This window comes from Myxine glutinosa, chromosome 1 (assembly GCF_964187855.1).
Source record: "Myxine glutinosa chromosome 1, kmMyxGlut1.1, whole genome shotgun sequence".
Taxonomy (NCBI): domain Eukaryota; kingdom Metazoa; phylum Chordata; class Myxini; order Myxiniformes; family Myxinidae; genus Myxine; species Myxine glutinosa.
Window position 1 is genome coordinate 346,143,536 of NC_136261.1, and position 25,310 is coordinate 346,168,845.

Below are 25,310 nucleotides of genomic sequence, written 5' to 3' on the forward strand. Positions count from 1 at the left end.
CATTTGCACAGTGCCTCACTGAATTGGGAAACCAACTATTTTTGAGGTCAAAGGTCAACTCAAGGTCAAACTTTTAAAATCATCAAATGTCATCTGAAAAATCGTCAATTTTCATCTGATTAACCTTGGAATTAAAGAACAATTGCATAGCACATAATTGAATTGGGAGACCAACCATTTTTGAGGTCAAAAGGTCAAAGGTCAAGTCAAGGTCAAACCTCTAAAATCATCAATTTTCATCTGAATAGTAATCAATTTTCATCTGAATCGTAATCAATTTTCATCCGATTGACCTGTGCTTCGATTAAGATCGGCAATTTTATGTTAATGAAATGGGGAATTTGATGTGTCCATGGGAACTTGTTTTTTTGGTGGTTGGATTTCACAAGCATCGTGCTCTGCACGGGCTTTCTTGTTTGTTTGTGAACAGGATATCTCAAAAGGTTATGGATGGATTCGGACGAAATTTGGTGGACAGGTAGGGTATGCGACAAGGACAAATAGATTCAATTTTGATGAAGATCCGGATCCAGCTAGTATACATTTTTTAAGTGATTCTTCACCATTGAGTGATATGGCCAACCAGGTGGAGGTATGCTCTCCACTGAGTGTCGTTATAGTATTCTCATGTTTTTCGGCATGAAGAGCGTTCTAGAGTGATCGTTCGGAATGAACAAAAACCGACTGCACATTGACCATTTGATTAGATCCTCTCAAAAACATCACTTCACTCCCTCTCACGCCCAAGATCCTCGTATTCATAAAATGTCGAAACTTCCATCCTTCGAAGATCAGAACTGCGCATGCGCTCCGGTCTGAGTCAATGCAGATGTCAGGGCCCACGTGGCGCTCGAAGAATCGATGTTAAAACAGAAGCGTCTTCAATAAAAATCGGAATCGTTTATTAGTTTCCTTGAGGATTTCGGTCGGAAATGGGTATTTCGGAGTGAAAAGGAAGTTTATTATAAACCTCGGCGGCGTCATGCGCGGCACGGCCGGAAGTGCGTCACGGCCGTGTCTCCATCTTGCCGTGGTTTTGTGTGATCGGTATCGGTGGCCTCAGCCTGTGTCGTTCATTTCTCCTTTCGTCAGTTTCTTCCTCCTGTTTACTTACCTCGGAAACATGTCAAAACGGCATCGGATCGACATCGGCGACGAGCATTCGGCGAACAAGAAGCGTTACGACAGGTAAGTGTTGAGCGTGAAAGGCCTGGGATTTAGGCTTGTGGGCACGTTGCAAGGCCCGCTTTGCTCCGAGATGCTTCAATCCAACCCTTGGCTTCCATTTTGTTTATGTTATTCGAAATAGGAATTTTACCTCGATGTCTGTTTGATTTGTGACTTTCCCTGGTTTGATGATGATGATGATGTCCAACCGTAGGGACCGCGAGAGGGACCGGGACCGGGAGCGGGATCGAGACCGCGACCGGGACCGAGACCGGGACCGCGACCGCGACCGGGACCGGGACCGAGATCGGGATCGGGAACGCGACCGCGACCGGGAAAGAGAACGGGACAAGGAGCGCGACCCCAAAGGGCCTGTGGTCGTGAACAACATCGGAGTCGTCCGGCAGCCCCCCATGCAGATGAACCCCTTCACAAGCCTTCCTTACACTCCGCGCTACTTTGATATCCTGCGGAAACGTGTGCTGCTTCCCGTGTTCGAGTACCGAGAGAGCTTCATGGACACCCTCCTTCGCCAACAAACCATGGTCCTTGTGGGGGAGACTGGTTCTGGGAAAACCACGCAGGTCTGTTCACCAGATCGACATTGGATCATTGTCATTGTCATTGATGTCTGTCCCCTATGTCTTGTCTGTCTATCTGGCTCCCATCTGTGTATATAAATTATAATAGGCTACTCAATAGGCCAATGCTGTCTGTCTGTCCTCCCTCCCACTCTAAACTCCACCCTCCCAGACCTCCCCCTCCCTCCCAGCCTCCCTCCCACCCTCCCAGCCTTCCTCCCACCCTTCCAGCCTTCCTCCCACCCTCCCAGCCTCCCACCCAGCCTCCCTCCCATCCTCCCAGCCTCCCTCCCATCCTCCCAGCCTCCCTCCCATCCTCCCAGCCTCCCTCCCAGCCTCCCTCCCAGCCTCCCACCCACCCTCCCAGCCTCCCTCCCAGCCTCCCACCCACCCTCCCAGCCTCCCTCCCATCCTCCCACCCACCCTCCCAGCCTCCCACCCACCCTCCCAGCCTCCCTCCCATCCTCCCAGCCTCCCTCCCATCCTCCCACCCTCTCTCCCACCCACTCTCCCACCCACCCACCCACCCACCCACCCTCTCTCCCACCCACCCACCCACCCACCCTCTCTCCCACCCACCCTCTCTCCCACCCACCCCCCCACCACCACCCACCCTCTCTCCCACCCACCCACCCACCCACCCTCTCCTCCCACCCACCCACCCACCACCCTCTCTCCCACCCACCCACCCACCCACCCTCTCTCCCACCCACCCACCCACCCACCCTCCTCTCCCACCCACCCACCCACCCTCTCTCCCACCCCACCCACCCACCCACCCTCTCTCCCACCCACCCACCCACCCACCCTCTCTCCCACCCACCCACCCACCCACCCTCTCTCCCACCCACCCTCTCTCCCACCCACCCACCCTCTCTCCCACCCACCCACCCACCCACCCTCTCACCCACCCACCCTCTCTCCCACCCACCCACCCACCCACCCTCTCTCCCACCCACCCACCCACCCACCCTCTCTCCCACCCACCCACCCTCTCTCCCACCCACCCACCCACCCACCCTCTCTCCACCCACCCACCCACCCACCCTCTCTCCCACCCACCCACCCACCCACCCTCTCTCCCACCCACCCACCCCACCACCCTCTCTCCCACCCACCCCACCCACTCCCTCTCCCACCCACCCACCCACTCCTCTCTCCACCCACCCACCCACTCCCTCTCCCACCCACCACCCACTCCCTCTCCCACCCACCCACCCACCCTCTCTCCACCCACCCACCCACCCACCACCCTCTCTCCCACCCACCCACCCACCCTCTCTCCCACCCACCCACCCTCTCTCCCACCCACCCACCCTCTCTCCCACCCACCCACCCTCTCTCCCACCCACCCACCCTCTCTCCCACCCTCTCTCCCACCCACCCTCTCTCCCACCCTCTCTCCCACCCTCTCTCCCACCCTCTCTCCCACCCTCTCTCCCATCCTCTCTCCCACCCTCTCACCCACCCACCCACCCATCCTCTCTCCCACCCACCCTCTCTCCCACCCACCCACCCTCTCTCCCACCCACCCTCTCTCCCACCCACCCTCTCTCCCACCCACCCACCCTCTCTCTCCCACCCACCCACCCACCCACTCTCCCACCCACCCACTCCCACCCACCCACCCTCTCTCCACCCACCCACCCACCCTCTCTCCCACCCACCCACCCTCTCTCCCACCCACCCACCCTCTCTCCCACCCACCCACCCACCCTCTCTCCCACCCACCCACCCACCCTCTCTCCCACCCACCCTCTCTCCCACCCACCCACCCACCCACCCACCCTCTCTCCCACCCACCCACCCACCCACCCACCCACCCACCCTCTCTCCCACCCCACCCACCCACCCACCCACCCCACCCACCCTCTCTCCCACCCACCCACCCACCCTCTCTCCCACCCACCCACCCACCCTCTCTCCACCCACCCACCCACCCACCCTCTCTCCCACCCACCCACCCACCCACCCTCTCTCCCACCCACCCACCCTCTCTCCCACCCACCCACCCTCTCTCCCACCCACCCACCCACCCTCTCTCCCACCCACCCACCCACCCACCCACCCACCCACCCTCTCTCCCACCCACCCACCCACCCACCCTCTCTCCCACCCACCCACCCACCCACCCTCTCTCCCACCACCCACCCACCCACCCTCTCTCCCACCCACCCACCCACCCTCTCTCCCACCCACCCACCCTCTCTCCCACCCACCCACCCACCCACCCACCCACCCTCTCTCCCACCCACCCACCCACCCTCTCTCCCACCCACCCACCCACCCTCTCTCCCACCCACCCACCCACCCTCTCTCCCACCCACCCACCCACCCTCTCTCCCACCCACCCACCCACCCTCTCTCCCACCCACCCACCCACCCTCTCTCCCACCCACCCACCCACCCTCTCTCCCACCCACCCACCCACCCTCTCTCCCACCCACCCACCCACCCACCCACCCTCTCTCCCACCCACCCACCCACCCACCCACCCTCTCTCCCACCCACCCACCCTCTCTCCCACCCACCCACCCACCCACCCTCTCTCCCACCCACCCACCCACCCACCCTCTCTCCCACCCACCCACCCACCCTCTCTCCCACCCACCCACCCACCCTCTCTCCCACCCAACCACCCACCCTCTCTCCCACCCACCCACCCACCCTCTCTCCCACCCACCCATCCACCCTCTCTCCCATCCACCCACCCCTCTCTCCCACCCACCCACCCACCCACCCACCCTCTCTCCCACCCACCCACCCACCCACCCACCCTCTCTCCCACCCACCCACCCTCTCTCCCACCCACCCACCCTCTCTCCCACCCACCCACCCACCCACCACCCTCTCTCCCACCCACCCACCACCACCCTCTCTCCACCCACCCACCCTCTCTCCCACCCACCCACCCTCTCTCCCACCCACCCACCCTCTCTCCCACCCACCCACCCTCCCTCCCACCCACCCACCCTCCCTCCCACCCACCACCCACCCTCTCTCCCTCCCACCCACCCACCCTCTCTCCCTCCCACCCACCCCCCTCTCTCCCACCCACCCACCCACCCACCCTCTCTCCCACCCACCACCCACCCACCTCTCTCCCACCCACCCACCCCCACCCTCTCTCCACCCACCCACCCACCCTCTCTCCCACCCACCCTCTCTCCCACCCACCACCCACCCACCCTCTCTCCCACCCACCCACCCACCCACCCTCTCTCCCACCACCCACCCACCCACCCTCCCACCCACCCTCTCTCCCACCCACCCTCTCTCCCACCCACCCTCTCTCCCACCCACCTCTCTCCCACCCACCCACCCACCCTCTCTCCCACCCACCCACCCACCCTCTCTCCCCTCCCACCCCTCTCTCCCACCCACCCACCCTCTCTCCCTCCACCCTCTCTCCCACCCATCCTCTCTCCCACCCACCCTCTCCACCCACCCTCTCTCCCACCCACCCACCCACCCTCTCTCCCACCCACCCACCCACCCTCTCTCCCACCCACCCATCCTCTCTCCCACCCACCCTCTCTCCCACCCACCCACCCACCCTCTCTCCCACCCACCCACCCACCCACCCACCCTCTCTCCCACCCACCCACCCACCCTCCCTCTCTCCCACCCACCCACCCACCCACCCATCCTCTCTCCCACCCACCCACCCTCTCTCCCACCCACCCACCCCGCTCTCTCCACCCACCCACCCACCTCTCTCTCCCACCCACCCACCCACCCTCTCTCCCACCCACCCACCCACCCTCTCTCCCACCCACCCACCCACCCTCTCTCCCACCCACCCACCCACCCTCTCTCCCACCCACCCACCCACCCTCTCTCCCACCCACCCACCCACCCTCTCTCCACCCACCCACCCACCCTCTCTCCCACCCACCCACCCACCCTCTCTCCCACCCACCCACCCACCCTCTCTCCCACCCACCCACCCACCCTCTCTCCCACCCACCCACCCACCCTCTCTCCCACCCACCCACCCACCCTCTCTCCCACCCACCCACCCACCCTCTCTCCCACCCACCCACCCACCCTCTCTCCCACCCACCCACCCACCCTCTCTCCCACCCACCCACCCACCCTCTCTCCCACCCACCCACCCACCCTCTCTCCCACCCACCCACCCACCCTCTCTCCCACCCACCCACCCACCCTCTCTCCCACCCACCCACCCACCCTCTCTCCCACCCACCCACCCACCCTCTCTCCCACCCACCCACCCACCCTCTCTCCCACCCACCCACCCACCCTCTCTCCCCACCCACCCTCTCTCCCACCCACCCACCCACCCTCTCTCCCACCCACCCACCCACCCTCTCTCCCACCCACCCACCCTCTCTCCCACCCACCCACCCACCCTCTCTCCCACCCACCCACCCACCCTCTCTCCCACCCACCCACCCACCCTCTCTCCCACCCACCCACCCACCCTCTCTCCCACCCACCCACCCACCCCTCTCTCCCACCCACCCACCCACCCTCTCTCCCACCCCACCCACCCACCCTCTCTCCCACCCACCCACCCACCCTCTCTCCACCCACCCACCCACCCTCTCTCACCCACCCACCCACCCCCCAACCCTCTCTCCCACCCACCCACCCACCCTCTCTCCCACCCACCCACCCACCCTCTCTCCCACCCACCCACCCACCCTCTCTCCCACCCACCCACCCACCCTCTCTCCCACCCACCCACCCACCCTCTCTCCCACCCACCCACCCACCCTCTCTCCCACCCACCCACCCACCCTCTCTCCCCACCCACCCACCCACCCTCTCTCCCACCCACCCACCCACCCTCTCTCTCCCACCCACCCACGCCACCCACCCACCCTCTCTCCCACCCCACCCACCCACCCTCTCTCCCACCCACCCACCCACCCTCTCTCCCACCCACCCACCCACCCTCTCTCCCACCCACCCACCCACCCTCTCTCCCACCCACCCACCCACCCTCTCTCCCACCCACCCACCCACCCTCTCTCCCACCCACCCACCCACCCTCTCTCTCCCACCCACCCCACCCACCCTCTCTCCCACCCACCCACCCACCCTCTCTCCCACCCACCCACCCACCCTCTCTCCCACCCACCCACCCACCCTCTCTCCCACCCACCCACCCACCCTCTCTCCCACCCACCCACCCACCCTCTCTCCCACCCACCCACCCACCCTCTCTCCCACCCACCCACCCACCCTCTCTCCCACCCACCACCCACCCTCTCTCCCACCCACCCACACCACCCTCTCTCCCACCCACCCACCCACCCTCTCTCCCACCCACCCACCCACCCTCTCTCCCACCCACCCACCCACCCTCTCTCCCACCCACCCACCCACCCTCTCTCCCACCCACCCACCCACCCTCTCTCCCACCCACCCAACCCACCCACCCTCTCCTCCCACCCACCCACCCACCCTCTCTCCCACCCACCCACCCACCCTCTCTCCCACCCACCCACCCACCCTCTCTCCCACCCACCCACCCACCCTCTCTCCCACCCACACCACCCACCCCTCTCTCCCACCCACCCACCCACCCTCTCTCCCACCACCCACCCACCCACCCTCTCTCCCACCCACCCACCCACCCTCTCTCCCACCCACCCACCCACCCTCTCTCCCACCCACCCACCCACCCTCTCTCCCACCCACCCACCCACCCTCTCTCCCACCCACCCACCCACCCTCTCTCCCACCCACCCACCCACCCCTCTCTCCCACCCACCCACCCACCCTCTCTCCCACCCACCCACCCACCCTCTCTCCCACCCACCCACCCACCCTCTCTCCCACCCACCCACCCACCCTCTCTCCCCACCCACCCACCCACCCACCCTCTCTCCCACCCTCTCCTCCCACCCTCTCTCCCACCCACCCACCACCCACCCACCCTCTCCTCCCACCCACCCTCTCTCCCACCCACCCACCCACCCTCTCTCCCACCCACCCTCTCTCCCACCCACCCACCCACCCTCTCTCCCACCCACCCACCCACCCACCCTCTCTCCCACCCACCCACCCACCCACCCACCCTCTCTCCCACCCACCCACCCACCCTCTCTCCCACCCACCCACCCACCCACCCTCTCTCCCACCCACCCACCCACCCACCCTCTCTCCCACCCACCCACCCTCTCTCCCACCCACCCTCTCTCCCACCCTCTCTCCCACCCACCCACCCACCCACCCTCTCTCCCACCCACCCACCCACCCTCTCTCCCACCCACCCACCCACCCACCCTCTCTCCCACCCACCCACCCACCCACCCACCCTCTCTCCCACCCACCCACCCACCCACCCACCCTCTCTCCCACCCACCCACCCACCCACCCACCCTCTCTCCCACCCACCCACCCACCCACCCACCCTCTCTCCCACCCACCCACCCACCCACCCACCCTCTCTCCCACCCACCCACCCTCTCTCCCACCCCACCCTCTCTCCCACCCACCCACCCTCTCTCCCACCCACCCTCTCTCCCACCCACCCACCCTCTCTCCCACCCACCCTCTCTCCCACCCACCACCCACCCACCCACCCTCTCTCCCACCCACCCACCCCACCCACCCTCTCTCCCACCCACCCACCCCACCCTCTCTCCCACCCACCCACCCACCCTCTCTTCCACCCACCCACCCACCCTCTCTCCCACCCACCACCCACCCTCTCTCCCCACCCACCACCCACCCCTCTCTCCCACCCACCCACCCACCCTCTCTCCCACCCACCCACCCACCCACCCTCTCTCCCACCCACCCTCCCACCCACCCACCCTCTCTCTCCCACCCACCCTCTCTCCCACCCACCCACCCACCCACCCTCTCTCCCACCCACCCACCCACCCACCCACCCTCTCTCCCACCCACCCACCCACCCACCCTCTCTCCCACCCACCCACCCTCTCTCCCACCCACCCACCACCCACCCTCTCTCCCACCCACCCACCACCCACCCTCTCTCTCCCACCCACCCACCCTCTCTCCCACCCACCCACCACCCACCCTCTCTCCCACCCACCCACCCACCCACCCTCTCTCCCACCCACCCACCCACCCTCTCTCCCACCCACCCACCCACCCACCCTCTCTCCCACCCACCCACCCACCCACCCACCCTCTCTCCCACCCACCCACCCACCCACCCACCCTCTCTCCCACCCACCCACCCACCCACCCACCCACCCACCCTCTCTCCCACCCACCACCCACCCTCTCTCCCACCCACCACCCACCCTCTCTCCCACCCACCCACCCACCCTCTCTCCCACCCACCCACCCACCCTCTCTCCCACCCACCCACCCTCTCTCCCACCCACCCACCCTCTCTCCCACCCTCTCTCCTACCCACCCACCCACCCTCTCTCCTACCCACCCACCCACCCTCTCTCCTACCCACCCACCCACCCTCTCTCCTACCCACCCACCCACCCTCTCTCCTACCCACCCACCCACCCTCTCTCCTACCCACCCACCCACCCTCTCTACTACCCACCCACCCACCCTCTCTCCTACCCACCCACCCACCCACCCTCTCTCCTACCCACCCACCCACCCACCCTCTCTCCTACCCACCCACCCATCCTCTCTCCTACCCACCCACCCTCCCACCCTCCCTGTACCCACCCACCCTCCCACCCTCCCTGTACCCACCCACCCTCCCACCCTCCCTGTACCCACCCACCCTCCCACCCTCCCTGTACCCACCCACCCTCCCACCCTCCCTGTACCCACCCACCCTCCCACCCCCTCCCTGTACCCACCCACCCTCCCACCCTCCCTGTACCCACCCTCCCACCCTCCCTGTACCCACCCTCCCACCCTCCCTGTACCCACCCACCCTCCCTGTACCCACCCATCCTCCCTGTACCCACCCACCCTCCCTGTAACCACCCACCCACCCACCCACCCTCCCTCCCTGTAACCACCCACCCACCCACCCTCCCTCCCTGTACCCACCCACCCACCCTCCCTCCCTGTACCCACCCACCCACCCCACCCTCCCTCCCTGTACCCACCCACCCACCCACCCTCCCTCCCTGTACCCACCCACCCACCCACCCACCCACCCACCCTCCCTCCCTGTACCCACCCACCCACCCACCCACCCTCCCTCCCTCCCTGTACCCACCCACCCACCCTCCCTCCCTGTACCCACCCACCCTCCCTCCCTGTACCCACCCACCCTCCCTCCCTGTACCCACCCACCCTCCCTCCCTGTACCCACCCACCCTTCCTTGTACCCACCCTTCCTTGTACCCACCCTCCCTGTACCCTCTCTCCCTTATTTGATGTTAAGCTTATTTGATGGAAAAAAAAATTTATTTGCTGTTAAGGAATTGTGCATTCTTTGTGCATTCTTTTTCATTTTACATCGTATTTTTACCACGGGCTCTGCTAGTCTCTTATAATAAAACAAGTTTGATCAATCGATCAATATCGGGTTTTTTAGACACTAGGGCATGCCCGTACTATATATAAGCTAGGACGTGCCCGTACAGTGGGTGCCCGTTCCTTGCCAAAAAAAAAAAAAAAAAAAAATTTGTGTAGGGGTGTGTGTGTGTAAACATCCTAGGGCGTGCCCGTACGTGGGTGCAAAAAAACATGCGTGCAAACAACAACAACAAAAAAAAAACTTTGAAACCACGTGGCAGTAACGACCACAGAACCCCCCCCCCCCCCCCTCTATTTACATGAATGGTTTGGTCCATTCGCAACGACCACAGAACCCCCCCCCTCTATTTACATGCAATGGTTTGGTCCAAAGCGAACGGCTTGCAGTGTTTGGTAAAGAAATCGCCATAGCTCGGTAACTACTTGTCCGATTAATTTCAAACCTTGAAAAGGCACATCCTCGGGTCCCCAGCAATATACCTGGCAAGTTTAAAGTATATCGGACCGGTAGTTGTCGAGAAACAGCGGTCACAGACAAACATACACACATACACACATACACACATACAAACACACAGAGATTACTGGAATTATAGATAGATTAGCAAAACCTTGAGAATATTGGTTGTTTTTGTTTTTTTCACGAAAGATGCAGCAAAAGAAAAAAAAGTATTCGAGAGTAACGTGGTAATGATGGGCCAAATGGCCTCATTTCCTTTTTTGCGTTCCTCCAGGAAGCGTGCGAGCACTCCGTGCACAAAGTGTCATCCCCCTTGCGCTGTGTCCCATTTACATTCGCAATTTAAATATTCAATTTTGCAAGTGGTTTGATGTCTTGATTGAGAATTACCTTCGAGTTCGGAGGCCCAAGCAAAACTCCATGCAACACGTTTGTGAAATACAACATGCTGGCTCTCGATTCCGCCCGTCAGTGAAGCGACAAGGAGGCACACGTAGTTTTATTTAATTTTAAATATCTCCATCTCGACTGGGATGGCCCCAATTATTATTGCCTCGCCCCTTCTATCCACATGAGGTGGATTGTTCTATTGAACACGTTTGTAATCTGAAACTATTATTGTTTTGCAGTTCAGTGGAGGATGAAATGATCCTTGTCTGGATTCCAATTTCTTTCCCAGGGATTTCTATGCCTCCGCATCCCTTTGTGCCAGAGTCGTTATGCCTACGGGTTGTCCGCGCGTGCGTGAGTGGCAGATTTTCGCTTCCACGATAATTTGTGATAATTTGTGACCCACCGAAGGGATTTTGACCGAACTTGGCACAAATATGGACTGCGATACAAAGATAAACATTCAATTTTGGGTTCAATATAGCCCGGTTGCCAAATCCAATTTTTTGGCTGAACCTGGAAATTTTATGCAAAGTTTTTTTTTTTATTGATTTTGGTAGCCTAGGGTCTACTCTTTCAGAATCTGCCGGGTGCACTCCGTTCACCCTTGAGTGTTTTGAGAAATTCAAGATGGCGTCCAAGAAAAGTCCGGCAGAAGTATGACTGAACCTGGAAATTTTATGCAAAGTTTTTTTTTTGATTGATTTTGGTAGCCTAGGATCTACTCTTTCAGAATCTGCCGGGTGCACTCCGTGCACCCTTGAGCGTTTTGAGAAATTCAAGATGGCGTCCAAGAAAAGTCCGGCAGAAGTATGACTGAACCTGGAAATTTTATGCAAAGTTTTATTTTTTGATTGATTTTGGTAGCCTAGGATCTACTCTTTCACTGAGAATCTGCCGGGTGCACTCCGTGCACCCTTGAGCGTTTTGAGAAATTCAAGATGGCGTCCAAGATGGCTGTCGTTTCAGATAACTCCCTATAACTCCGGTAGTATTTGACCTAGGATGATAATTTTGGTGTCTAACCGTATGTTTTGAGGGGCAAGGTATCCATTGAAACCATTTATTTGACTGGTTGGGGATTGCATCATATAGAAATGCAATATGGCCGCCAATATGGCTGCCATCTATCTATAATTCCAGTAATCTCTGTGTGCATGTGTGTGTGTCTGTGTGTTTGTAGGAGTAAGAGTGGACATAGCCAAAAGGAGTAAGACTGCCAAACTGTGGGTGGACATGTTAATCAAACCAGTGTTCCTTATGATGAGGTTTGTCCGAGCTGAGCGGGAGGCTGATTGGCTGTTGCATCTTGAGGCATGCAAACAAATGCTTCCCTATTTCTTTGCCGCTGGCCATGTGCATTATGCAAGGTATGGGTTGTGCTACATAAGGGCAATGGAAGCCCTCCCAGAAGAGGTACTCGTCCGGTTCATGAAAGGGGAGCATGTGATGAGGCACCAGCGCGGGCTATGGAATGGCCTGTGGAGTGATATGTTTATAGAAACTACTATCATGAGATATGGCCATGGCCCAAATGGCATCATAGGAATAACATTGAAGCCGGATACGCTCAAGGTCTGGGCATTTAGTCTTCATACATGTAGTACTGTGGAGGCTGCTCTGGACGAAATGCTTGGAGACTCTGGAGACCAAGGAAGTGAACATAAGGAAGAAAAGAAGGCACGGATAGAGAATGACAACAAGGACCGAGAAGCCATAAGGAGGAAGCTTCAAAAATGTATCGATCCACTTGATCCCGAGAAACATCCACAGGATCTCGTGAACATTGCAACTGGTCTACATGGAACCCTGGCAGTGAATGTGCAGAAAGGATTCGAACAGATGTGCGAATTTGGAGAGAACTTACCTGATGGCTTACATGAAACAATTCACAAGACCGTGACTACCATGGTGGCTACAAAGAAACATGTGAATGTGGGAGGTAGTAAAGTGTACGACATGAATGTCATCTACTCCAGGGTCATAGGCCAACAGTCTAGAAGTGGGCGTGATGTTGACATAAAAGATGTCCTATCCTACGAATTGGCCCCAGTACCAACGTCTATGTTTGACCCCACAGGAGAAATGACAGCTGCAACATCAAAGTCTTCCTTAAAGCGACAGCTTCTGGTTGAGGTATCTGCTCGGACAACAGCAAGTGAAACTTCAGTAGTTGTGATTGATGGTTCAGCCCTACTCTGGGTGATTCCTTGGCCTGCAGAGGGCACCACTACACACTACGCAAACAACTTGAAACACGCCATTGCCAAGAGACTAAAAGTTGGGGACGTTCACCTAGTGTTCGATCGGTACTACGATTACAGTACTAAGAGTGTCACCAGAAGTGCTAGGGCCACTGGAGTTAGCCGAGTCCACGAGCTGCAGTTGAACACCAAGTTACCACCTCAAGAGACTGTGTTGACGGTGACCGAAAACAAGAAGCAGTTGATAAACCTGATTGTCAAACTTCTGATTGAAGACGAGTCATTCCATGAATACACCCAAAGCCACAAGTTGATAGTGTTTGGTGAGGACGCTGCCCCATTTGAGATCAGCCATGGTGGTGTAGTGATCAGAAGGGCGGACCTTTCAACTAGTCATGAGGAAGCGGACAATATCATTGTCCAACAGGTGCTGCTGTCTGCTCGAAATAATGAAGAGAGTGATATAACTGTGATATCCGATGACACTGACGTTTTCATTCTCTTGCTTCATTATTATCACGCTGGAAGCATGAAAAATCGTATCACCATGGAATCACCAATTAAGGAACGAACAGTCATTGACATTGGAAAAACCGTAGAGAAGCATGTGTCTTTTGTGAATGAACTCCTGCCAGCCCATGCTCTTACTGGGTGTGATACGGTAGCATGCTGCTATGGGGTTGGCAAAGGTACTGCATTGAAGGTTCTGAAAGATGGTCACTCACTGTCACTTTTAGGGGTCATTGATTCTCCCATAGAATCAGTGATTGCGCAGGCAACCACATTCATGTCAGCCTGTTACGGTCAATATTCTATGAGTAAATCAATGTCCGAAACACGCTGGAAGATGTGGGCATCCAAAACGGGTCGGGCCTCCGCGGTACCACCAAAACTTTGTTCCCTTCCTCCTACAAGTGAGGCATTTAAAGAGAATGTAAGAAGGGCCCATCACCAAGCCATTGTGTGGCGTTCACTGGAAGACAGCAATCCACCTGAACTTGATGCAGAAATGTACGGATGGGTAAAACACTCGAAACTGAAAACGCTACAACCGGTCCTCCTTCCCGCAAATGTTGAACTCGCCCCAGAAACTGTCATGCGTATGATCAGATGTGGATGCAAGAGTGACAACCCCTGCAGAACGCTTTCTTGCAGCTGCAAGAAGGCTGGTTTGAAATGTACAATATTCTGTGCTTGTTATGCTGCAGGTTGCAGCCAGACTCTTACTTAGCATTTTAATTCAATTGAACAATGTCACAGATTCTTGTGATGTAATTCATATGCATCTGTTTTAATCACTTAAATGGATTCTTTGTCCACGAAACATATGGATAGACACCAAAATTATCATTCTAGACCAAGTGAATGTATTTGAATAAAAGTGAATACAAGTGAATTTGTTTGTTTTTGTTTGAAATTTGTAATATGGCAGCCATATTGGCGGCCATATTGCATTTCTATATGATGCAATCCCCAACCAGTCAAATAAATGGTTTCAATGGATACCTTGCCCCTCAAAACATACGGTTAGACACCAAAATTATCATCCTAGGTCAAATACTACCGGAGTTATAGGGAGTTATCTGAAACGACAGCCATCTTGGACGCCATCTTGAATTTCTCAAAACGCTCAAGGGTGCACGGAGTGCACCCGGCAGATTCTCAGTGAAAGAGTAGATCCTAGGCTACCAAAATCAATCAAAAAAAAAACTTTGCATAAAATTTCCAGGTTCAGTCATACTTCTGCCGGACTTTTCTTGGACGCCATCTTGAATTTCTCAAAACGCTCAAGGGTGCACGGAGTGCACCCGGCAGATTCTGAAAGAGTAGATCCTAGGCTACCAAAATCAATCAAAAAAAAAACTTTGCATAAAATTTCCAGGTTCAGTCATACTTCTGCCGGACTAATAGGTCAAAGGCTACGTGCCCGTTGTAAATCATTGTGCAGATCATAACTCGAGTTAAAAGAATTTCATGCTTTCTCTTTTTTAAAACTTATTTCTCTTTCTCTCGTACTCTCTCCCCCTCTCTCACGTGACCTTTAATTTTTCATGTGACCTTCAATTGAGATCAAACGTAACAGTGGGTTGACATCTAATACGGGCGGAGACATATATCCATTGACATGTTCACGTCAAATTCTCTTTTCTCTCTTTTTATCCATTTATTTTTATTTATTTATTTATTATATTTATTTTATTTTTATCCTTTTCCCCTATTTTTGAAATTCTATTTTATTGCGCTCGCTTTTGTTCCCCCATCCTCCTTTGTTGACTGCCGCATTGTTGTTCCCTTTTTCCCACTGTTTATTATCTCCGCCTCGATCATTTTTCCCTTTGGTAGGCCCAACGCCCCCAACCTTGCAAATCTTTTACGTTGTATTTCTTGCGTTCCTTCACTTCTCACCACATGTCCCCCCCCCCCCCCCTCTCTCTTATGTGATCATTGTACTCTACATTCCTTGTAGCCCTTCAGTCCACCCCATTCCTCATTAAAGTTCATCGTCACCCTACCTTTCTCGTCTGGCCTTCTCCCTCGTTTCCATTTATTGTTTCTCTTTCCAATACGTGGCTTCCATGCTGTGTTCTTCCTCTTATTGACACTTGTAATACCTACTTTTCATGTTCACACAATTCCCCCTTAGATACCACAGTGGTGCGTCGACTTTGTGCGCACAATGCCTCCTGGGGCGAGCGGGCTGAAGCGTGGAGTTGCCTGCACCCAGCCTCGGCGTGTGGCAGCCATGAGCGTTGCCCAGCGTGTGGCTGATGAAATGGATGTCATGCTGGGACAGGAGGTTGGCTACAGCATCCGTTTTGAGGACTGCAGCAGTGCCAAAACAGTCCTCAAGTATGATTTATACGAGGGGCATTCACAACTATTTGTTATCCCCATGCTTTTTAAAAAAAGAACCGGGGATATTGTGATCGGCTCCGTCTGACTGTCCGTCACGCTATCTTTGCCGAAACGGTTGTGCAGAAATTCATACAATGTGGTAGTTGTGATCACATGCCACGAAGGTGCAAGAGCAGTCATTTTTGGCCCCGTCTCCCTGAGGCACGGCCAAAAGATCCAAATACCAAGAAATGCAATTACGGGCTCGTTTTTAAACATTTTGCAATGAAACTTTGTACATGCAATCAACATTGGGGAAGACATGAAATAGGTCACAATTTTTTTGGATTTGATCCAGTTCATGCCCCAAGATGTGGGGACTTAGGGTGCCAGGTGGAAAAATGGAGAGTGGGGGGGGGGGGTGGGGGGTTACTCAAAAGTTGAAGCATATTAGGTCATTCCTGGTGTATAACTTTATACCATCCTTCAACTTTGTTTTAGGTGGGAAGCGTGGGGATTTGCTATAGCGCACCATTGACTAGGCTCGAGTTAGATTAAGGATCCTGCTTGGAGAAAACACATTGTCAGTAAAAATGGCCGAATGGTGAACAACCTATTCCTGTTCATCCCATACATGCTGTTTTTCCTTTCTCCTATTTTCCATGCAACCTTCTCTCCAAATCTCCTCCTGTGGCCATACATTACGTGTATCATTGTCCCTTTCCTTCATTCTATGAATTTTCCTTTTGTTTACTTGACCCCCATACATGCATATGAAAACAAACCCACAAAGTGAATGAAATGAAGTTCCACAAGTCGTTAGTGTTGGGTAGCCTTATTGATGCCGTGAAAAAATATCTGCGTTGCAGGTACATGACGGATGGTATGTTGCTCCGTGAGGCGATGAATGACCCTTTACTGGACCGATATGGTGTTGTGATGCTTGATGAGGCCCACGAGCGCACCCTAGCCACTGATATCCTCATGGGTGTCCTTAAGGAGATTACCAAACAGCGGAATGATCTCAAGGTGAGTGCGATCCGTTTGGTAAGGTTTTATGAAGGATTGGATCTGGGGTGGGGTGGTGGGGGGGGGGGGGGGAGGGGGTGTCGCAAAACGGTTGGTTGAAGTAAAATCGGGGCGAGAACACTGATCTTTGCATTCTCAAACTTTTGTCAGTGGAAGCTACAGTTAAGATGTGAGGAAACAATATTGTTGTCTGAAAGGTATGTAAATTGCTAGCAGATGCCGCCTACAAAGTACACTATTCGTAGAACACATTAACACACGCAGGGTTGAGAAAAGAGGACGTGGGGAGGCTCTGCAAGTGTGCAAATTTGATTGGTTGAGATGATGTAAAATGCTGTATTATTTTGTCCAAGTACTGCTAAACGGGGTTTTTAATGTGCCAAGAAGGTGATTTGTGCTCTGCAGTGTTCGAGCATATTAATTCGATTGAAATAAAGATTTTAAAGGTTGTATAAAAAAGAAACATTTCGGAAGTTTGCTGCCGTTGACGCGGTATCTTTTACACCACCTTATTTAACACGTTGCATTAGTTATTTCCAACTGTTGTTTGTGTCCTTTTGTGACATCCTTAAAAACAGCAAGTGTCTTGTTTGGAATGATCTTCAATTTTGTTTCGTTGCTGGACAGGCAGACAGTTAAAAAATGACGACCACTTCTGATTGAAAATCGAGACTACGGGCAGACCTGAGGCCTTCAAACATGCCTCCTTAAGATGTCTCGAGCCTGTCAAATCGGAATTCCTGAGATCGTGCATGCCAGCACATGTGAGCGATTATGTCTGGCTGTGTTAGACAAGTGTTGTCATTCATAAAGATCAAGTCTGTTCGACCAGAGGGTTGACTACAGGCGTAATGATCTCCGCCCTGTATCTGACACCATTTTCCGAATGATGTCATTTCCAAAGCCGACTTGAATGTCAGCCCGCCGGTACCATCACGCTGCCCCCAACCAAAGCAACTGTGCTGTGAAATGGCCCGGTTAGCAAATCGCTCCCCACATCATCTCTAGACTCGAGCATGGTCATCATTGTATTCTAGGTAGAATCTAGAGGTCAATGGCTTTCCCTCCAGTTGTGCTGTTCCGTCACCTGTCACCTGTCACCTGTTTCATGTGCCGATGGCGATGCTGAAAAGTTTGAGAGATTTGGAGCACTGGTATTCTGCACCTCATACCTCTGGTAGGAAGCCTGTTCCATACTGATGGTTGATTCTTCCTAACAGATCATTCTGAAGATATGCTGCTGAGATAACCTGTTAACTGCTGAAGAGATGTCAACCATACGTTTGATACATGTATGGACTGGAATAGAAAGATGAAGCGATGCAATCTTAGATTCAACAGGTCAAAGGTCATGTGCCCTTTTTCAATCATTTTACAGACCATTACGAGAAGCATCGAGTTAGAAGCATTTGATGTCACTGTTATACTTCCGTCTCTTCTCTCTCATGCTCTGTCTCAGGTGATGGTTAATTTTTTTATGTGACTTTTTGACGAGATCAAAGGTAAGAGTGGGTTGGCATCTAGCGTCGGCAGAGCCATATACATTCACGCATTCGCCTCCAATTCCACTTTCTAGTCACAATTTGAAACCTGTTGTTTAATTCTTCTTTTTCCCTGACGATCCAATGAAATTTTGTGGCCGCCTTAAAGTGTTCGGGCATGTCCCAGCAGGAAGCTAAGGTTGAACTCCTGATTTTTGCCTACCACAAGCAGGTTCGTGGACTCCTGTTCCCTTTTATCTGTTGCCCTCTGTCATTTAGTTCTTCAATGAGCTTGGCTTTCTGTGTACAAAAAAATAATCTGCCACAGCGTGTTCAGTTTGACAATATAATTTAAATTTAACTCTGATAGCTTGGGTTGAATGGACTGAATCTGTATAAACTGTTTCAAAACCTGCATCGGATTTGGCCATTGGTGAGAAGTGTTAGTGGAAGTGGAAATTGGTCTTTAAGAGTTGAGGCTTTCCAGGCCATGGTCACCTAGTAATGGTCCAATGTGCATCGGGTTAACTACCCCATGCACACAAAGCGAAAAGTGGGGTGAAGCAATTGGTTCATGTCTGCCTGTCTTGTCAGTTCATGATTGAGGAACAACTTTTTTTTTCTTTTTTTTTTGTATACTGAATCGAGGCTCGTGAAAGAGCTAACATTTATTTCACAAACAAATCAACCAGACAAACAAAATATACAAAAAGAGGGAGCGGAAGACAAGATGGGGAGAGAAGGGGAAGCACACAACCACAACATTTGAGAGCAGGGAGAAGTGTGGGAGGGAGAGGGCTTGGGGGCAGGAGGCGTGGGAAGGGGGGGAAGGAAGATAGGAAGACAAGTCTGCCGTAGGAAGACATCAATAGGAAGACAAGTCTGCCGTTTTACCGTACAGTGGGTCTGAATCCATCCTGACCGCACACACGCAGAGAGGGGTGAGGTAATTTGTTTACTCCGTCTGCCTGTCTGGTAGTTAAACAAAATTGAAAATCATTCCAAACAGAAAACTTCCTGTTTTTAAGTACGTCATAAAAGACACAAACAACAGGTACAAAGAACTAATGTAACGTGTTAGATAGGGCGGTGTAAAGGACACTGGGTCAAATGCCATGCTGTGGTAAAACCGGAATTAATTTATTTATAAGCCTTTAAATCTCCAAACCTTTATTGCCCTCGCCTGAGGAGAGCGTATTGCATTTGAGTCCGTTTGTCTGTCTTTGTCCATACAGAATAAATATGATTTTCTCTGCAACCGTTGGTCCAATTGACAGGAAATTTTCACCATAGGTGCATCTCCACCTGCAAAAAATTTTTTATGATATTTGTGACGTCATAGGTCACGTGGTTCGGCCGATATCTTGGAAAAATCGAATAACAAATAAAAATATTAAATAAAATAAAAATAATATTAATATATTAAATATTAATATTTAATAATTAATATTAATACTTATTAATAATTTATATTAATATATTAAATATTAATTATAATATTAAATATTAAAAATATTAAATAAATATTTTAAAAAATAAAAATAGTAACTAATAAAAATCTCAGTGCTGAATAGAAAAAATTGAGACATGGCTCATTGTAAAGAACCATGGAGAATAAAATATGTTAATGATGTCATAGGTGCCTCAATTATGACATAATAATTTGACAATTATACAAAACTTCATCCGATCAAGATGAAATTTCTTGAGCGCCATGTCGGCATGAACTGGTGGAGGGGAAAAAATAGTCATCGGTCATGTGGTTCGGCCGACATCTTTTTTTAACACAAAAGCCTTAAAAACCACTGAAAATACAGCCTGGTGAGGGTTTGCAATCTCTGATTGCTCTTTCTTGTTTTAATTGAATTATACACTTTAACACTGTAGAACACAAATAGTCTTCATAATACTCCCATGAACCTCCAGTTTTTCAGTTATTGGACGTGTTATATAGGGCAGTGTATGTAATAGGAGCTGTCAAGCGCAGCCCCTGGGAAGTGGGTGTGGCAAGTGAGAGGGTGCAGCAGTGTCGGGGTGAAGATGAGGCTGCCAATATGGCTGTGTATGATGTGGATTGATGCTGCATTCTATGCTGATCAAGAAAGCCTTCATCTCCTAAACTGCGACTCAACATCGTCTTATTACAGTGCACTGTACAAGGGTGGTGTGCAAGACTGCTTCGGTAGTGCAAAACTTCCTGTTTTTTTTTTTTTTTTTTTTAAGCGATCATTAAAATCATTATTTTAATAAAGTTGAAGTATATATTTAAACACTGCATGGGGTATTGTGTTCTATGAACTCACGAGTTGAGCAATGTGTTGAATCATTTTTGACTACTTGATACAAGGAGTGGTACCAAGGTTGATTTGAAAGTGTGTTTTGCAGAGGATGTACTTGGAACTTAATGAGAATGCACTGGTTACCTCAATTTATTTGCATCCTTATTCCATTGCCTTGCCCATAGATCATTGTAATGAGCGCAACCTTGGATGCTGGCAAGTTCCAGGAGTACTTTGAGCGATGTCCTCTACTCAGCATTCCTGGCCGCACGCACCCCGTAGAAATATTCTACACACCTGAGCCTGAGAGGGATTACCTCGAGGCTGCTATACGTACAGTCATTCAGATTCACATGTGTGAAGAGGAAGAAGGGGACATCTTGGTGTTTCTTACGGGGCAGGAGGTACGGCAAAGCTAGCAATTGCTTCCTTTGAGATGTAGGCAGAGGTTGCAATGACCTTCGTGATATAAACATTGAAATAAATATATTTTTACAATGAATTTTTATTCTGTACTGTCCATACAGAAGAATTGAAATTAAATGTTTGGTTGTTAACTCAACTGGACTATGTCCAGCTGAGTTTTTGTCGACACCCAGTGTCCGTCGTCCGTTTGTCGTCTGTCTGTCTGTCGTCTGTAAACAATTGGACGTCTACGCTCTAAAAGTCACAAATATTGATTAAATTTGATGAAACCTGTTATGCAGCATCTTTAAGACATAAACTAGTTTGGGATTGCATTTGGGCGTTGCACGCCCAAAAATGGGTGGGGCAGGGTGGCCATATTGAAAAATCAATTTTTGTCAATCTGGTACTTCCTAATGTAGCTAGAAGGCTGAAACTTGGTGTGTAGAAAGTATGTAACAAACCTCAACACATATATTATGGGTTTTGACGATGTCCGAAAAATGACCTCGTCGTGACCTATGACATTTTGACTCAATTTTTTTTAGTTTCCTGTTTAAGCATGCGATACCTTCAACGTTACTGTACCTCTTTAGCACATATAAACTATATAGTTTGTGGTTCTATTATGCATATTCTAACCATATTGATATAGACCAGTTGAGTTCAGGTTCCCTGGAACCTCTAGTTTTCTGATTGGTTCAATATGTACACGTGCAGGAAATTGAGGAAGCCTGCAAACGAATAAAGCGGGAGATTGAAAACCTTGGTCCCGAGGTCGGAGATGTCAAGATTATCCCACTTTACTCGACGCTCCCACCGCAGCAGCAGCAACGCATCTTTGAACCAGCACCCCCACAGAAACCCAATGGTGGCATTGGCCGCAAGGTGGGAAAAATAGTACAATAAATTCCCTCCCCACCCCCAAATGGCAAATGCAGACCTGCTTGTGGCACCCACTTTTGGGATCAAAATATTCAACGTTGGTTGTCCTGCCGTGTTCGATGTGCCTTTTCAATTTGCATCACCTTCTCAACTTCTGCTACCTACCCCCATGCCCACCTCTTCCCATCATCGTAGTTAACATAAAATCCTTCCTTTTCTCCAATGGCCTCATCTCAGATCATCAATTCAGATCACTCTGCCATGGATATGCTGCTTCTACTCTCCCAACAATGGATGGAGGCCCTCAATATCAGACTTGGCATCGGGGCCATCTCTCTGGACAAATGTTGAGCTTTCGAAAGTCCAGCATCCAATGTTACACTCCAAACTATCTGCCTATGGAATCCAAGGCCAACTCCATTTTTGGATGATTGACTTCCTCCTCCAATCTCATAGCCAACTTGTGGCTCTCAACGGAATCCTTTCATCTCCTCTACCTTTCAAAGCTGGAGTGCCCCAATGCAGTGTTCTGTGTCCCCATCATATTCCTAATCTTCATCAATGATATATCTGACTTTCTGGAAAATTCTTTTTATTTATTTGCTGATGTCTCCACCATCTGCTTTGACATCTCTCATTCAGATAGGTAGGCAGCATGAACCTGATCCGTTCTATGTTCTAGCTCCGCCACAAGCCTCGACTTTTGACACAAAAAAGCAAATATCCTCCCACGCTCTGCTTACCCTTCCTGCTGTGCTATTTCATTATTTTTTTGGTATACAATGTGAAGCCTTGGAGGGGCTAGAAATATTGAACGGATCATCATGTTACAGAACAAAAGGAACAGTAGAAAGAGGGGTGGAGTGGAGTGGGATGGAGGGCAAAATATAGGGCGACTTGGACAAATATAGGATGTGGGGAACAATGAGGGGAAGGGTGGGACAAGATGAATACAGAAGCAAACTCTCAGGCAGGAAAGAAACAGAAATCTGGAAAGTTGGGCTTGGGGGTGTTAATGGGAGTAGAAAAGATCATGGTTTTGGTTAAGGGGGGTGATCTGATATTTCTGGATTTTGGGAGTTTCACAAGAATGGGGCTGCTGGTGGACCACATGGAGTTTACGAGAGCAATGCGGGATGCCAGACACTGTCGAAATGTTGGGATATATCCGGAGAGGCAGCCCTGATCTCACGTCTTGTCGAGTCCCTCCATCAATTGTTGGGAGAGCAGAAGCAGCACGTGCAAGGTAGAATGATCTGGTCTGAATCCGAAGTTATGATCTGAGATGCGGCCATTGGAAAAAAGTAAGGATTTGGTGTCAATTGCGATGATAGATTCCATGATGTTACTGATTATTGAAGTAAGCTGAAAACCCTGTAGGTAAGGGGATCAGTTTTAAGGGTTTTCCAGAAACCTTACCTTCTCAGGTGCAAAAGACAGGGAGTCCAGGAGCATTTGGTTACCTCTTTTTCGAATTTGGTTCAGGTCTGAATCCAGAGCCGGCCTATCATTAGGATACAAAACATAAACTGTTCAGCCTGGTGAAAGTACGTGCTCTACCTAGTGCCGGTCTCGTTTATTACTGCTCTTCACTGATTATTTACCATTTTGGAAGTCTTTGGTATGACTTGTCTGGGGTTGAACCGCCGACCTCCCAGACTCGGAGCGGACATTCTAACCATTGCACCACTGGGTGTTCCTCTTTCTCTTCACCTCCCTGAGTCATTACAATTCTGCTCTTCTCTCCATGGCTTTTATATAACAGTATGGTGCCACCTAATCTCACCTTCCACTCCTACCTGTGATATTTTCTATCCTTACCTTCCCCTTCCCTAACCCTAACCGCCCCCCCCCCCCCCCCACATGTTGCTTAAAATGAGCCAATCATGAAGCTGAATAAAATCAAGTCATGAATACCCTTTCACTGACGCTTAGTCAATGGAAAGTGCTGGTGTTGAACACTGTCACATGAATGATGAGTGGAGTTGGCTGGCAAAAGAAATTGTCCTCACCATCCCAATGTCAGGATGTTGCCCTTTACTCTCGGTCACCCAATGTTGAGTGAGAGTTGTCTGTACGTAGATCTTACAAGATTCCAGCAGATCTGGCCTATCAGTCAGCAACAACACTTAAACTGTTCGGCCTGGTGGATGTATGTGCTCTACTATGTGTCGTACTAGTTTTGCTTTGTTTTTAATCTCCTTTAAATGTGTTATTCCCAATTTTCCTAAGCAAATTGATGCATATCCCATCACCCTTATCCTTTCCTGCGATATTTTTTTCCAGATTGTAGTTTCGACCAACATCGCGGAGACTTCGCTGACCATCGATGGTGTTGTCTTTGTGATTGACCCTGGGTTCGCCAAGCAAAAGGTACGATGTCACTAAAACGTTGACCTTTTTGTGCGGCAGTATTGCTAATGGTGCCATTCGTGTTTTTTGGCTCTTAATAGCAACATACTGGTGTCAGGTGGTCTTTATTATGTTGTATTCATGCTTTGATTTCTCCAGGTGTACAACCCTCGGATCCGCGTGGAGTCTTTGTTGGTTACTGCGATCAGCAAGGCATCGGCTCAGCAGCGAGCGGGTCGTGCGGGCAGGACACGCCCAGGGAAATGTTTTCGCTTGTACACTGAAAAAGCATACAAGAACGAAATGCAGGTACATTATAAAACAAACCTTGGGGCTTCTTTATTTGCCAATTATCCAACGGTTTTCTTATTTTCACTCAAAATAGGTGATGGCTCGACGATTCTACACGGAGAATTCCCCGGTCTTCTCGGTGGTTTTGTCCTATATTTATGCATTTTACACCAGACGTGGGATTTGTGCATTTTACATGTAAAATTACGTAAAAATAATTTATGCAAAATTATTTTCATTATTATTAATTTTGCATTATATATTTACATAAAACTGATCTATGTAAAAAATAATTTATGTAAAATTATTTTACAGATTTATGCATTATTTATGCATTTTACGATTTATGCACAAAACTCGGTGGATGAGTTGGTTAGGTGACAAGAACAAGTTTACGTTATGTGTTTAATTCTCCCATTGACATGTCTGGTAATGATCCATAAAGCTTTTTCAGTTAAATGTTAATTTCTTTCACAAGCTCCTGAAGTTGTTTGATTGTCGTTAAAACATGAATAATGCTCCAGCAAATTTATTCTATC

The 25,310-nt window shown here is 51.9% G+C and overlaps 1 protein-coding gene across 1 annotated transcript in view; it reads left to right on the forward strand.

Annotated features, from left to right (window-relative positions):
- The first annotated feature begins 987 nt into the window (after positions 1 to 987).
- The window catches only part of DHX32 (DEAH-box helicase 32 (putative)), a 35,576-nt gene continuing 11,253 nt past the window's right edge, over positions 988 to 25,310 (forward strand). Inside the window, exons 1-8 of the mRNA XM_078769870.1 lie at positions 988 to 1,188; positions 1,382 to 1,751; positions 15,859 to 16,064; positions 16,919 to 17,078; positions 21,024 to 21,242; positions 21,964 to 22,131; positions 24,415 to 24,501; positions 24,640 to 24,789. Of these exons, the coding sequence (XP_078625996.1) occupies positions 1,124 to 1,188; positions 1,382 to 1,751; positions 15,859 to 16,064; positions 16,919 to 17,078; positions 21,024 to 21,242; positions 21,964 to 22,131; positions 24,415 to 24,501; positions 24,640 to 24,789 (1,425 nt within the window). The 5' untranslated portion in view covers positions 988 to 1,123. The remainder of the gene's footprint in view (positions 1,189 to 1,381; positions 1,752 to 15,858; positions 16,065 to 16,918; positions 17,079 to 21,023; positions 21,243 to 21,963; positions 22,132 to 24,414; positions 24,502 to 24,639; positions 24,790 to 25,310) is intronic.